General features: G+C 43.4%; 1 protein-coding gene across 1 annotated transcript in view; it reads right to left on the bottom strand.

Annotated features, from left to right (window-relative positions):
- Window positions 1-966: 966 nt before the first annotated feature.
- BCAS1 (brain enriched myelin associated protein 1) overlaps window positions 967-14,459 on the bottom strand; it is a 37,477-nt gene continuing 23,984 nt past the window's right edge. Inside the window, exons 9-12 of the mRNA XM_065754321.1 lie at window positions 13,623-13,787; window positions 10,846-10,911; window positions 7,318-7,587; window positions 967-2,023 (exon numbers count right to left, since the gene is read on the bottom strand). Of these exons, the coding sequence (XP_065610393.1) occupies window positions 1,949-2,023; window positions 7,318-7,587; window positions 10,846-10,911; window positions 13,623-13,787 (576 nt within the window). The 3' untranslated portion in view covers window positions 967-1,948. The remainder of the gene's footprint in view (window positions 2,024-7,317; window positions 7,588-10,845; window positions 10,912-13,622; window positions 13,788-14,459) is intronic.

Below are 14,459 nucleotides of genomic sequence, written 5' to 3'. Positions count from 1 at the left end.
AAGCTTTGATTTCCAAACCACTCGTTAAGCTTTCCCCTGCCTGAACACAACAGCTGTACTTTCATGTTTCTTACACGGAATGCGGAAGCTCCACTTCACTGGGGATGCATCTCCTAAGATCCTTCTTCCTCTTGGGGCTCCATGTGCTGCTGCTTCCTAAGAAGGCTGTGTGCATCTTCAAAGCTTGTGTTTTCCTGTTGTCAGAGGGCAATCAACAAAACAGGGAATTTCTCTGCAGGAGGCAGTGCCAACAGAGCCCTTATTTCATCTGCAATAACAGCTCTGTGGCAGAGGGGCACTCACAGCCAAACGTGCTGTTTTTCTTGTTTTTCTGCCAAGAGGATTTCCTGATTCCCGAAGTTAGCCCCACTGCCAAGCGATAGGGTCAGATCACAAGCTCATCAGCCCTCAGTGCCTCGGGAACACAGAGTGGAAATCAGTGCAGTTCTGCTCCTGAAGCACAGACCAGTGAAGAGTTATCTTGCACTGAATCAGGTTTGAAATCTGTCAGCAGTCACTGCTGAGTGACATCACTGTCTGTTTTAACAGCCCACGGAGACGGGGAGGAGACAGAAGGTGCTGCTTTAACTAAAAACCCATTGTCTCTGCTCTCTACACATGGAAACGCTGGTAAGTTTTGGTGGCCTGCATCAAAGCCACAGGCCTGCAGAGGCCAGTACAAAAACACTGCCTGCCTGCAGTGGTTTGTATGAAGAAAAGTGGCTCTTTTCCCTCTGTCTCCTTCAGCTTGTTCCTGGTTTGAAACGGAGTTCCAAGGATGTTACAGAATTGGCACTTGATTGCCTGCCCCAATCCTTTCTCAATTAATGACAGCTAATCACTTCATAGATAGGACTTCAATGCGTTGATTTATACCCAAATGTCATGTCAATCATCCGAAAACAGATATGACATTAATAAATGCTGTCCTAAGATTAAAGCAGATCTTTATTTTAAAGTATTAGTATTTATTTAGTTAGTCATAAGGAGCTAATAACATACAGCACTGCATCTTTCAGACACAAGTGTGCCTTAAATGCTTCTTGTCTGAGTGAGCCCAGGGCTGAATAAAGCACTGACACCCTGGTTTTCTGTAAAATTTATTAACCATAGTTATTACAGGAGCCTCGTGAAGCAGGGAGCTGCCTGGACAGCTTGGATTTTATTAGGATTAATTACAAGTACGAATATAAACAAATATCAGAAACAGCTAAGTATTTTTTCCTATCATCTGCCAAACATTAGGAGCAGGATTGGAGGTGCAGCCTGCAGTTAGGGAGGTGCAGGGATGTGGCTGCCCCCGTGTGTTCCCATTAGGACCTCAGATAGCCTTAAATCTGTTATCCCTCCTCACCGAGACAGGAGAGAAGTTGCCTTGATCACATAAAGCCTTTGCGTTTTAGCTTTTTAATTTACATTAATAACCAAGATGAAGCGTAACCTCAGAGCTGCTGATTCTATTGTGCTGCAGACTTCTTGCTAATTTCAGTGCTATATAAAACCACAAAAGGTGACTTGCTCGTTTTTACATTTAAGTATAACATTTATCAAGGGAGTTTTTTTTTCCTGCCTAATTTAAAGCTCTCTAAAGCTGAGGATTTGTTGCTCACACCTTGCTGCACAAACTGCATTCCTTTGTCACGTGCATCGTTTTCTGCTATTTACTTAATTCACTGCCACTTTCTTACCTTACGTACCCTACCTTCCACAGAATAAAAATCATCCACATGACCTTTCTTTAAATATAACACTACACATTCTTGACGATCTTTACAGTTTCTAACATCTAAAGAACAAACCCTGCAAATGATACACCTTACATGATACACCAGTGCTTGCTTGAGCCTCGGGCATTTGATGACAGCCACGTAAAGGAGAATAATAAGTCATCTCTACTGCAGGTGAGCTCACAGGGAGCTGCCCATCCTCCCGCAGCCAAGTGCATTCATTACTTGGATTTCCCAGCAGGTAGGATAGACACTGGATCTGTTTGCACTTCAGCATCAGACATCTTTTTGGAACCCTGTGGAATAAGATCAGGAACAAGGTGTTAGAGCTTTGCTAGTAGACATCATCTACTCATTCCTGCTCTTTGCTTTTCCTAATACACCCTTAGTTTGTGTAAGTACGTGAACACCTCCTTCACCGTGGCAGTCCCAGAATGCTGCAGCCTGTGATTTTGCTTAAATGGTTATTTTGATATATATTTTTACATAATTTTCCCATTCAGCATAAAAACTGATTGTGCTTAGGAAGTGGACTGACACACCAGAGACATGTTGCTGCTTACTTTCAGTATTACAGTTTTAGCAAATTCTTACTAAAATATCTCTGGCCTAAATGGCTCATTGAAGCCATGCTGGGAGCCCCTCAAGCATGATTAATAGTGTGTTATAGCCAGCCTTGTCTGCTCTAAGTTAAAGGAGCATTAAATACTTTTATGCATGACAGATATTTGACAATGTTGGAGTGATAAAGCTTTTCTACACAACACATATAATTCCAGGTCTGGAACCAGTTCAAGACACTTATCCAGTTTAGGATGAGGAAGTGCACAGATCTAGCTTTACCAACTAAATGTTTGGCCAGTCATTAATAGTAACTGGGCTTCAGTTTAAGATACCTCAAACCAATTTTGCTGGCCTTGAAGCCATCAAAACTCGAGAACACAGCAGCAAAATGGATCCGCAAACAGTAAGAGATTGCTATTAACTGTACGGGTGTCAGTCCTGCTCACAGTCCCATGCCTAAATCATACAGGCAAGCAGAAAAACATAATGACAATGCTAAATGGGGATATGTGCTTTCCCTACAGTATGAACTGTTCAGAATTGTATGCGAATTGTCCTTTTGCACAGCATGCCTCACACTGGGAACTTGACTCATCACTTCAAGACACCATGGGACTATTCTGTGTCAAACAGAGAGAGAAAGACCTCAACTTCCTCATTCCTTTCAGAGAAATAAGATCAGTGTGTTTTTTTTTACAGTGATTATATTTCACCACACTGATATCCTTTCAACTTTTAACCTTTGAAAATTTAAGTATAAAAAAGAGCAGAGAGCAATCGTAACAGACTGAAAACATCTCTGCCTGAACATAACTGCAGTCCTGTGCTGGGGTGGGTGGGTGAAACACCATTGCTTGCAGTGGGTTTGCTTCTAGTTACGTCACTTTGAAGATGCTAAAATAGAATGGTTATTACCATTTTTGTCACTTACATGTAGCAAAAAAATAAGACACCTAAAAAATGCCACAGGCTCTAATGTCTGTCACATGGTGTCAAATGTCATTCTACATTTGCCCAGCAACTCTAAAAAGCTGCAAAGTTAAATTTCCTCCCCTGTGAGATTCACTTTGAGTCTGTCAACTGTAGCTATTCCATCCAATACATGAAGATACTGAAACGTTTCTATGCTGATCTCCAAAACGATACCATTTGCCATCCTTCCTGTAAATGATGCAGACTGGGTGGAGGAAGGAGTAGGGGAGGTAAAGCTCGCTCCGGATAATCCCTGTTTTGACTCATTTAGCACATTAGCAGAAATGTCTCACGTTATTTGCCAATACTAGTCTCCCTGCTGCACCCATTTTCTAGGTGAGTGCTGAGTAAAGCAGGAAGCTGTGAGGGAGATGGCTGATGATTCTTGTTAAACTGGAATTTCCAAGCACCATGTAAAATAAAGAACTTTGTTCCTGCCCTTTTTACGGCCAAATTCCAGCTCTGCCATCGGATTCAGAAGCACAGGTACTGCTGCACACAGTTTGCTCTCCATTACTCTGCACGGTCCTTTTCAGAGCAGTGAAAGTTGTCTGCATTTATGACAGCTTGGCTGGCACATGCTTTGGGCAGAACACCTCCAAGTGCACATGTAGGGATGTCATAGTGTTGGAGTTCTTTTTCTGTTCAGGAGAAGTTCATGTCAGATGAGAATAGGTCAGAATGTTTTCCATGTGCTAAGCACTCCCGGCGTCTGACAGCATCAGTATGAGTTATTCCAGCTCCAAAAACAATGTAATGATTTGTTCTTTTATTATCAAATCTTATGTTTCTAATTCTCGCTGAATATCTTTGTATTTCATATACCTTAGAAATTCATCTTTTTTGCCATAAGAACAGACATTAGACCTCGTGGTCTGTGCCAAAATCATGCAGCCAGGCCATAATATTGTTTGCCTGCATAAGTGGCTTCATTTGTGTTAACAATTTCTGTACTTTTCAGCCCAACTGGGAGCAGATGTTTGAACTGAAGCATCTCCATCAGCTGCATTCCTGGGCTATGACATCCTCTCACTCTGTGCCCTTTCCCAGGAGAATCAATGGCTTGAGAAGAAAGTGTTGTTAAAATAGCTGTGATTGAAATAGCTCGGCAGAATTCAGGAGGAGCTCTGCAGGCATGGGTTATGTGGGCAGGTGAGGCCTCCTGGACCTCTTGCTCAGTGTGCCCTAATTCTGTTTTATCAGCACAAAGCTCAGTGTTTTTCCTGAGTTGTTACCAGAGATCTGTGCTGTTATCTTGAAAAGAAATTTCTGGTGTTGGTTTGTGTCTGACCTAATACTTTTAGATTCATGATTCTTCCCTCCTGGGACTTTGCCTGCTCACCAGGAGATGCACAGCTTATTTTTTCAAGGCATTGCAGAACTGGGATCCTCTGGTGTGGGTCATCCTGGTGGTGCTGAAGAAGAGGTGGTGGTTTCCTGAGGGTTACTTTTCATACACAGAACTTCTTCCTCCCTCCTTCAAATACTCAAAGAACTAACCAGATCTGCTATATTGCTATTGAAACAAACAAACAAATAAATAAACTTTAAAAAAAAATTATCTCTTGTTAACAGCGGAGGGAAGTGAGAGAAATGTTATCCTCTATAATTGCAGAGAAGATGGGCTGGCTGCACAGCCAAGCTGTCTGGCATACTGCTCAAGCAAGCAGAAATATTTTACTGAACACTTCTACATTCTCTATTTCTAATTCTTATTTCTACTACGTTTGTTCTGCTTTTTTATTAATATTATTATTTGTTTATTTCTTTTTCCCCCTTGAGTGGTCTTTTTACCTCTACACACTCTCCTCACTTCACCCAAAAAGGCTTTTTTCCTTCCCTTGGAATCACAGCTATCTTTCCTGCACCTCTGAATCTTTTATGACCTTGGATTTAATAGCATATTTCCTCACTAGCTCACAGTTCCCAGTAGCTCTTTCTGGAATAAGCCTAAATTTGTATCTACTATTATCCTCTACACAAAATTTTGTATACAGTGCCTATGAAAGTCGCTCAACAAAGCGCAGGTGTCAAAACTTCCTCACACATTCAGGAGAAGTCAGGACAAAGGAGAGCTGCCAGCACTTTGCTTTAACAAGTCACCAAACTAGGGATAAAAACCAACCTCCATTATCTCCACATAATAAATAATAGGGGTGGCTAACATCTGCCACGTTTCCAGATAACCTATGCTAGAGAAAGAGATCTGTTAGCACCACGTAAGGGGTGTGAGAGCCACGAGCCCTGATTTCAGTGCCTATATACCTGTCAGGATACTCCATCCACACACGTGCTTCTGGGTGTGGATCAGGTGTTGTGCACCAGGGAAATTTCACACACAAATTTGAAGGCAGAAGGAGGTGAGGAAATGAAAGTGACATACACACAAGCGTGCACGCTTTCTAACTTCAGTTAGTTAGTATAGCACATGTCCTGGCTTTTTCATGCTGTGCCAAGAAGAAAGATTCCCCTTTTTTACTTCACTGGGACCCAAGATGAACAAAGCCAGAGTGTCGGTAGATACTGCAGGTGGGCTCCAGGATTTCCTTGCTCCCATTAAATATGCAGGAAAATCACAGGGACTCTTCACAGACCAGGATTTTACCCTGAACTGTGTCTGTGTGTGCTTGGGGGGGGGAATGCAGAAAACCAAATTTGCTGAACTATATCCTACTGCTAATCAATATTGCCAAAAAGACAGTTTTCTTTTGTTCTTAATCCCCCTATTAACATTTATGGTACTGCAAACAGCCTTCTCTGGGATATAGAGTAATTCAGTGAAATGTGTGCAAATTAAACACTTCTTACGATGTGGAAAAACATCTGCCTCAGAATGAGTCACACCTGTCTGCATGGCACCCTGACTGCATAACCCTGCATCCTACCGGGCTCACTTTCAGATCCACGCTACCATTTCACTCTGCATCTCTTGACATTTCTTTCAGACCTGGAGGGTTTCTTGGCTGTCTTTTTCTTTTGTGACACTCTCGGATGCAGAGGAGGGAAGCAGGGGAAAAAAAAAGCTGACCATCTCTCAAGAGCAACCAGATTCACTAGGAATCGTGGCAGGTCACATTGTTCAATCGGTTCTTTGCACCACTTGAACTTTGTGATGAAGCTCAGGCTACAGGTTTTCCAAAGGGTGCTAAAAGTGATCCCATAACTCTTGATTCATTGTTGTGGCAGTGTGAGGAAAGATGTAAAAAGCTTCCTTCCAAAAGATCTATCAGAAGCCATGGAAGTCTGCACTCTTGCAGGGAGGCTCCAGAGCCAGTTCCAGGTCTAACCTGCACCCTGAATGCAAACAGGAGGAAAAAAGTCCATGCATTCAGTGCTCTGAGGAAGTATTTGCTGCATGAGTAATAGCAAAACTTACACAAGCTCAGATTTTTAGTACCCTGAATTCTTTCATATCTACATTTAAGATTTCAGAGAAGGGGAACATATTAATTTTACAGTACATTTTGACAAAAAGAAAGACAAAATAGCACATGCAATTTTCCATTGGCTAGTCTGTGGTTGATTACTAATTCTCAGAGCTTATCTTGTGACGTCTGTGCTGGTTTCTAACCAGCAAGAGGAACGCCTTGATTTTCTCCTGGAGTTTGGTCCTTGCAGGGATGCACCAGACACTCCAGAGCAGCAGCGGAGCTGCCACTGTGGAGGCAGCCTGCCTTGGCAAACGGACACCACCCTCACTTTTCCTTCATGTATACACCACAATTTGTAGGTGGTTCAGCACCTGCTACAGGAACAGTTGAGTCATCTCCGTGGCCAAAGCACGAACCCGTGAAGCAGGGGTGTGGGAGCAATTATGGCCGTCCCACAGTGCACTGTACCTGCCTGTAAGTCAGTACCCCGAGGCCCAAGTTTTCTTGCCTTTGACCAATACACTGCATTTTAGCTCTGGTCCTGCAAGCTGCTTACAAAATTACACTCCTGACATTGGAGCACTGCGCATCCGAGCACAAATCCCACGGGGTTAAGAGCTTGCGGGTTGGGAGTTGAAATTAGTTAGGAAATAACTGAAAAAGATAGGATCAACTCAACGTACAAGGCCTTTGAAAAACCCTCCAAATGACTGCCTCTTCTCCATCCTCTTGAAGGAGGCGTGTTCCTTGGCAGCGTCCCCTCCGCTCTGGATGGAGTCGGTCTCGGCTGCGTGCTGCTCCCTGCAGTCTGGCTGCTCTCTGCTTTCCTGCTTGCTGCCCTTCTGCTTGCTCAGCTCCACTGGTGGCTTCTTGTCTTTGGAGCTCTCCTTGCTCTTTTGGCCCACTGGTTCACTTTCAGCTGTGGCAACTGGCCTCTCTGTGGAGTTTAATGTCTAAAGCAGTTTCAAACAATGGTTATTTTTAGTGGGAAAGGTAAACATTTTGGAAAGCGATCTGTAAGGATGTTTAAACATGAAAGGCCACCTGGCAGGGAGAAACCCTGCTATCCACAGGGTGTCTGCTTCCAGAGTTTGAGAGTGGCTCCTGCAGCTTTGACTCAAGGAAGCGAGTACCCCCAGGGAGCTGACTGACCTGAGCAAAGATGCCAAGATCAGGCTGTCATTGCTCAGAATTACAGGTACATCAATGCTCCAGCTGCACGAGGAGTCAGGGAACACACACACACACACATGCACAGATCACCTCCACACAACTGCACTGCCCCAAAAATTCAAAACTGGGCACAGCTGTGGAAGACCACCTAGAACACTCCACCCACAGGTGCAAAAGTAGGGGTGGAAAATATTCCGAAGGCAGCAGGGTCAGCACACTTATTCATAATGAAGGCAAAGATTGTGAAACTCAAAAATGTACAGGGTGTGCTTGAAGTCAACAGGAAAATAGGTGGATCTGGCAAACAAACAGCAGGACAATGAAACTGTCGCTATTTTCACAGTACAAAATGAGTAGGTATGTTTTTCTCTTATGTAAAAAGAATTAGCTTCTTTATTTATTAAAATATTAATTAAAATGTCGTGATAATCAAACACACAAATTTGCCATGTTGAAAAGCTGGAAATCTTACAACTGCACAGCTCAGGGCTTAATGATATATCATATTTCCAGCTTAGGGGATTTTACTGTTACTTTTTTAATGGCTGATGTTCTTCTAAAGACCTGGAGTTGTACACCTGCAGGACAAGCTTAGCTTTCATTTAAAACAAATGCATTTTTGGACATCATGGCTTCAGAGAAACGCCTGAAAGCAGAAACTCAAGGGAAACAGAATGTAAATATGCCTCTCAGATCTATTAAAATATAAAAAAACAAACCCTCAGGTCACTCCAATTTTTGTCAAACAAGTATGAGAAGGAGCAGCAATACTACTGGCTCTCTTCACTTGATTCACCTTTCTCCCCAGCCTAATCTTAAAAAGAAAACAATCACTGACCGTGTGCCACAGAATCTTTAGTGCTGCATTTAATACATTCAGTCTCGCCCAGTTAGCTAAGTCCTCAACCAAATGTGCTTGTATTTAACTATTTCCCTTTCCAAAGGGCAGACTTATGTGGGGACAGACTTGCTTACAGCTGGATTTGTCTGCCTTCAGATTAAAAACAAAAAAGAAAGAGAAAAAAGAGAGGGAGAATCACGAAGTTAGTCTTTGCTCTCATTCCTCAGGACATGTGAAGCCAGCAAAAGAAACCCGGAGATGCAGCCCTGTGACCCACAGCCCCATTGACCATGGGTGGGCACCACCTGAGTTGCAGTAGTTGATTAAAACAAATTTGACAAGCTCTGAATTCAGGGGAACAGTGAGAGCTGCACAGACACTGCCTGTACCTCCATCACCTCAGCTGAGGAGAGAGTCCTGCTTGGACCAAGCACCCAAGTGATGCATGGGCTTTCCCAGCATGACAAGCAAGGCTTCATAAGCTCAAATTTAATTCTGCCTTTCATTCTGACCCATTATTACTATAAAACGGGAAGCCCACGGCTCCTGGCTCCATCATCTAGTCTTACAAGAGCCTCCTTATTCACGTTTGTCTTCGCTTGCTTTTGAAATGTTTCACTTTGGTGCAATTGCAGATGTGCACATTCAGTTCAAAAATTACCACAGCGCCCAAAATACACCTAATGAGATGGATATGTTATTGCTCGAAGGTGGCAGAACAACTTCCAGCCCTTGTCAACACTGTGAAGTCCAGGGGGGTTTATTCTGTGGGTGTGAAATTAGAGCTGAGTCTTCCTCACCACACATTTCATTGTGTTGGTGCCTGAGAGCTGCAGTACTGCAGCCCAATGCAAACTGGGTGCAACAGGACTATTTGTGCAGGCAAGTCTGGGCCTTTGATGTTTGCCAAAAAACCCCACTAAAAAAATATTCATAATATATTTTCCAGGCAAAATAAGAAAAATTCAATCAGATAATCTCTTTGAGGTGTTTCATATTAACCTTGAAAGGCAGGAAATTGGCATATTTTATATCGACAGGAGCAGCTCAGGAAATACAAAGTGAAACCTATGAATAATGAAACATGCTAATATTTCTTATTCTAAAGGCTGATCTGCACCTGACAGATTGCTTTTACTCTCTCAGCTTTAACAGAGCCACTGAAAGAAAAAAAAAAGAGAGAGATGAACGGGACAGTGGTTCCTCCACTGCACCTTAATCCAAAGTGGCTTTTGAAACGTAAAAGAAATACCCCATAAATTTCAGCAGACATTGGGTGAGCACTGTAATGCATTTTGGTGGGGTACAGAATGGCAGTGATGGGAAGAGAAGGATGGCAGCATTCCAGAAACACCGTGGCAAAAATGCAGGAGATTATTTTGCAGAAATTCTACAGAAGGAGAAAGGCAGCAGCAGAGGCAGTGTGCCCTGCACCCAACACTGGGTTACGTTGTAGGAGCACAAATAAGGAAAGCAGCACCAGTAAGCTGTGCAAAGAAACTGAAACTAGGTGCTAGCTGAAGTAATGGAATACTAAAAAACAGATCCAGGTCTGTAACTTTTAGCTCCTGTGATTATGCTATAGATGTCCTGAACTCAGGCTGTGACTCTCAGAAAAAGTATTTCCATTTTCTAATTAAAATGTTTTGGGTTTTTTTTCTGAGGCATTTTTAAAGCTACAAAACACATAATCTCATTTCAACTTTCAGTTTGAATGATATGAACACAAAATAAAAGAGAAAAACAAAGATAAGACAGAATATCTGTTAGGGCTTTGGTAAGTAGCAATGAGATGTTCTCACTCTTTCATTCCCTCTTCTATGGAAGCTCCCACCTAAATGATCCTTTCCTCTGCAACATAAATCAGCAAAGTAAAAATCATCCTTGCTGCCTGCATTTGGTTTTGCTGCCTAAACCAAGCTAAGTGCGGAGCACAACTAGCAGGAGAGAAAGAAAAACTATTTTAACAAGAGAAAGAAAAAATCCCACGATTTCTAAACTGACAGTGGCCCTTTGAAGACTTGTTTAATGGTATAAAGAGATATCATATAGAGGAGGAATAGGGGAATGGAATACAAGAACGTTGGTGAGCACGTGCCACTGTGCTTCCCGTGACTGTCACATTTGAGAAGCTAAAGCTGGATGGCAGCAGGCGAAAGCAACCCTCCACCAACAGAGCAAAACTGCAGGCACTTACTTGGTGGTCAGGGCTGGGGGGAATGTCCTCTGCCGGGGGGGTCGGCCCTCCACTGCCCCTGCCTGTCTAAAACAACACAGGGTTACCGCGCTTCTGACCCAGGTCTGCTCCAAAGCGTTCAGCACTGTGCTTTGATGCAGCCTGTGGATTTGTTACTTGAAACACATTATCAGCTTGATCCTATGTGTGCTGTTATGGCAAGGACTCGTTTCAGTTTCTGATTTTGCTATGAAGCCACAGAAAAATCAATGTGTAGCAGCAGCGTGAGCGAAAGCTGGAGTGCTCCACAGCAATTAATTGTCATGGACTGGGGGGAAATATCCCTTCTGGAACATGGCTCTGCTCAGTCCCCTGCACATTTACACTCATGAATCTTTATCTGTGGTAGGAATGGGGGGAAGGAACCATGGTGCAGACTGCCCTCACGCTGCAGGACAGAAACTGTCCAGAGTGCATGAAGATGAATTGAGATCAGGTTCAGTCTGCAGTTCTGTCAGTGAGTCTTTAAGTGCCATTAGAGATATTTTAATACGAAGAAAGTTTATACAATAGTGGCAACTCCTTTTATATAATGGCATAAATATCTTGCAGACTTTGCCAAGACAAAGCCTCCTCTCATCCCCGGTGAAACTCAGACTTCACGATCCCAAGGATGTTATTCCTATTGCTGGAAACTTCCTGAAAAGATTTTCTGCTTTAAGCAGCAGTAAGGCTGGATCATCACACCTTTAGATCGGAGCAGGTTGTGACAAGCAATAAACTTGCCACATGTTTGTAAATAATACAGCAAAATTAGGATGAGACAACTTAAGAGTCTTTTCTGTAAATATTTATATGGGGTAGCAGGCTAGCACAGCTATGGCAGAATAATTCCTATCATTGCAGATACCATGTGGAAAATTCTGTTAGTTACTTACTCTGCCTAGGAGCATCTTTGGTAGTCCAGAAATGGGTTATTTTATTTGCAGAGACCATACTCAGGGCATTTTCAGATCACCTGCTTTGCTTGGCATCTTTCTGACAAGGGCTTACAATCCCAGGTTACAGTGATTATTTGGATTAAAGAATGCTATTTCTTACTCTCTTACCTCCACAGAACAGACATTTTGAACAGATTTCTCTTAACTAAACTTGCATTCCTCTATATAACATGAAGAAAACTGGAACTTCAAAAGCTCAGATCACCTGATGTGGTCTGGATCCAAAGGGACTCTTGGACTGCTCACCTCGACTCATTGCTTCTACAGGGAACACAGGGCAGTAGCTCAGCTCATCATTGCTACTGAAACACAGTGAGTGGGTTAGGCATATCCCACCCCACGTGGGGTAAGATCAGCTATCTGGGACATGAGCAGCTTTCAAGTAGCAGCCCCAGCTTTTGTACTTGTGTAGGTGTGGCCCAGTTAGGTAATTGAGCAGGAGGATTTTATATCAGAACATAGCACTTTGTGGGACAATTCACTGTTACAAAGCTGCACAACAGCTACATGGCTTGGATTCTGAGCAGCGGCGTGGCAGATATCCAGCAGACCAAAAGTTATTCAAAGGAAACTGCTGAGGACACACATCAAAGGGCAATAAATACATTCAGATATTCAGGGTCTGGTCAGAAACTGATGGCCAAAAGTAGAGCAGAAAAATACAAAGTATTTCAGAAAGCTGCAAAACCAGTGACACCATTAACACTGCTCAATTTCCACTTGTCTGAAAGTCTGTCTACATTCTGCTTCTTTCTGTCTAGGCCAAACTGTGGATTAACCCTCTGCTCTTTGAGCACGTTTGCTTTTATTCCATAGTGACTAAGATGGGCGTGGAGCATAACTTTATTTTCAAATAGTGCTTTTTTTTTTTTTTTTGGTAGGGTTATATGACTTTAAGTCATAGTTGTCACAGTGTTCAGTGTTGGATGCATATTCCTTATTCCTATCAGACAAGTTTTTAAAGCATCCTTCAGAAGTAAAGGCCTGTTGGCCTACAATTCCTTGTCTGGTCCTATGAATCACAGTCTAGATACTCAAATCCATCACACTGGCTGTGCAGCAAAGTAACTCCAGAGGAAGAAAAGGAAAGGCATGAACCATGGGTTGGGCTGAGGCTAACAAACCCCATAAAGCCAGACATTGCAAAATCCAGGGGGCAGGGAGAGATCTGGAGTGTTGCTTTTACATCCTAGGGCCTGACTCATTACTTTTAATCTCTGACAGTGTGACAGTTCATAGCTGCCTTTGTGTGTTCCTCTGAGTAGAACATTTGGAAACGTGGGCTATTACACTGCGTTATAAAAAGGGGAAAAAAAATGTCTTTTTTTGTTGATGTCTGAGCTAGTCTGATGCCCACACCACGGAGGTGCTTGAAAATAAAACAGCACTGCCTAGAAATGAAATTCTTTCATGTAAACTGGAGAACCTTGCCAAAATAGAAAAATCTGCATCAAAATCCTCAGGTCTCCAACAGCAACCATTTAACCAGAGACGGTAGTTCTGGATTTGGATTACTTTCCTCGCCGGACATCCCTCCACAACCTGTCGAGGAACTCTGCCATCTGCACAGAGATTCCTCCGCTCTCCACACCCACAGCCGCCCCCCCAACAGCGGCCACATCAGCCCTTATCCCACCTAGTTCAAAACGCCTTCAAAGCTCTCCCTGCGCATGCGCGGCAGCGCAGGAACCCGCGCTGAGCGTTTGCGCAACCGCGAGCGCCGCCAGGGGGCGCTGCAGCACGCGGCCCGAGCTCCGCGCCGCCCCGCGCTAACCGAGCCCGCAGCGCGCTGCTCACCAGCTTGAAAAACTTCCTCAGGTTTGCCTTGGGGGTTTTGCTTTCTTCTCTCCTGGGTTTCACTTCCAGAGCTTCTGGGCTCCTCTCGTCTTTGTCGGGAGTGGCAGCTTCTAGGGAAGCGTCTGCTTTGTCGCTGTGAGTGATTTCCGCTTCTTCCGATGCGTTCTAGGGGTTGTTTTGGGCAAACACGAAGCATGCAGGAAAATAAAGTTGGATTAATCAGTAAGCTTCGCACTTATCAGATGAAAGAGAGAAAAAGAGAGAAAGAGGGGAAGAGAAAGAGAAGAGAAGAGAAGAAAGGAAAAGGGAAGAGGAGAAAATGGAAGGAAAGAGAAGAAAGAAAAGAAAAGAGAAAAAAGGAAAGGAAAAAAAAAGAGGAGAAAAGAGGAGAAAAGGGAAGGGAAGAAGGGAAAAAAGAAAAAAGAAAAGAAACACCTGGAAGCAGGAACATGAACAAGAAGCAGCACAAATCCATAGGCTCTAGTGGTCAGAGCTCTGCTTAGCAGCCTTCTCTGGCAGCAAAGTACACTTCTCACGTTCACAGTGCTGGTTTTGTCTCCCACTTGGAAAGCTAAATGACTCTTGAGGTACAAGGCATCCGTGTAGCCCATTTATTCACTCACACAGTCACCCCTTCAGTAGTCTTGACCTCTGTCTGGTGCTCCTGTAGGATTTTGAGTCCCACTGCACTTTCATGTACTACTGGAAAGTTCCTCCTCTCATAAAATACTTCACCAAGGGCCATGCAGTCTGTAGTTGCTTGGAAATATGCATCCCCATAAGATTGGATTCACCTCCATGGCTCATTTCAAGGCTGTCCTGGGAGTTCTCAGAGAG

This window comes from Cyrtonyx montezumae, unplaced genomic scaffold, assembly GCF_038088225.1.
Source record: "Cyrtonyx montezumae isolate F1298 unplaced genomic scaffold, pur_monq_1.0 scaffold_9, whole genome shotgun sequence".
Taxonomy (NCBI): Eukaryota; Metazoa; Chordata; class Aves; order Galliformes; family Odontophoridae; genus Cyrtonyx; species Cyrtonyx montezumae.
Note: the sequence above shows the minus strand (reverse complement) of the source record. Positions and strands in the feature narration are given on the sequence as shown.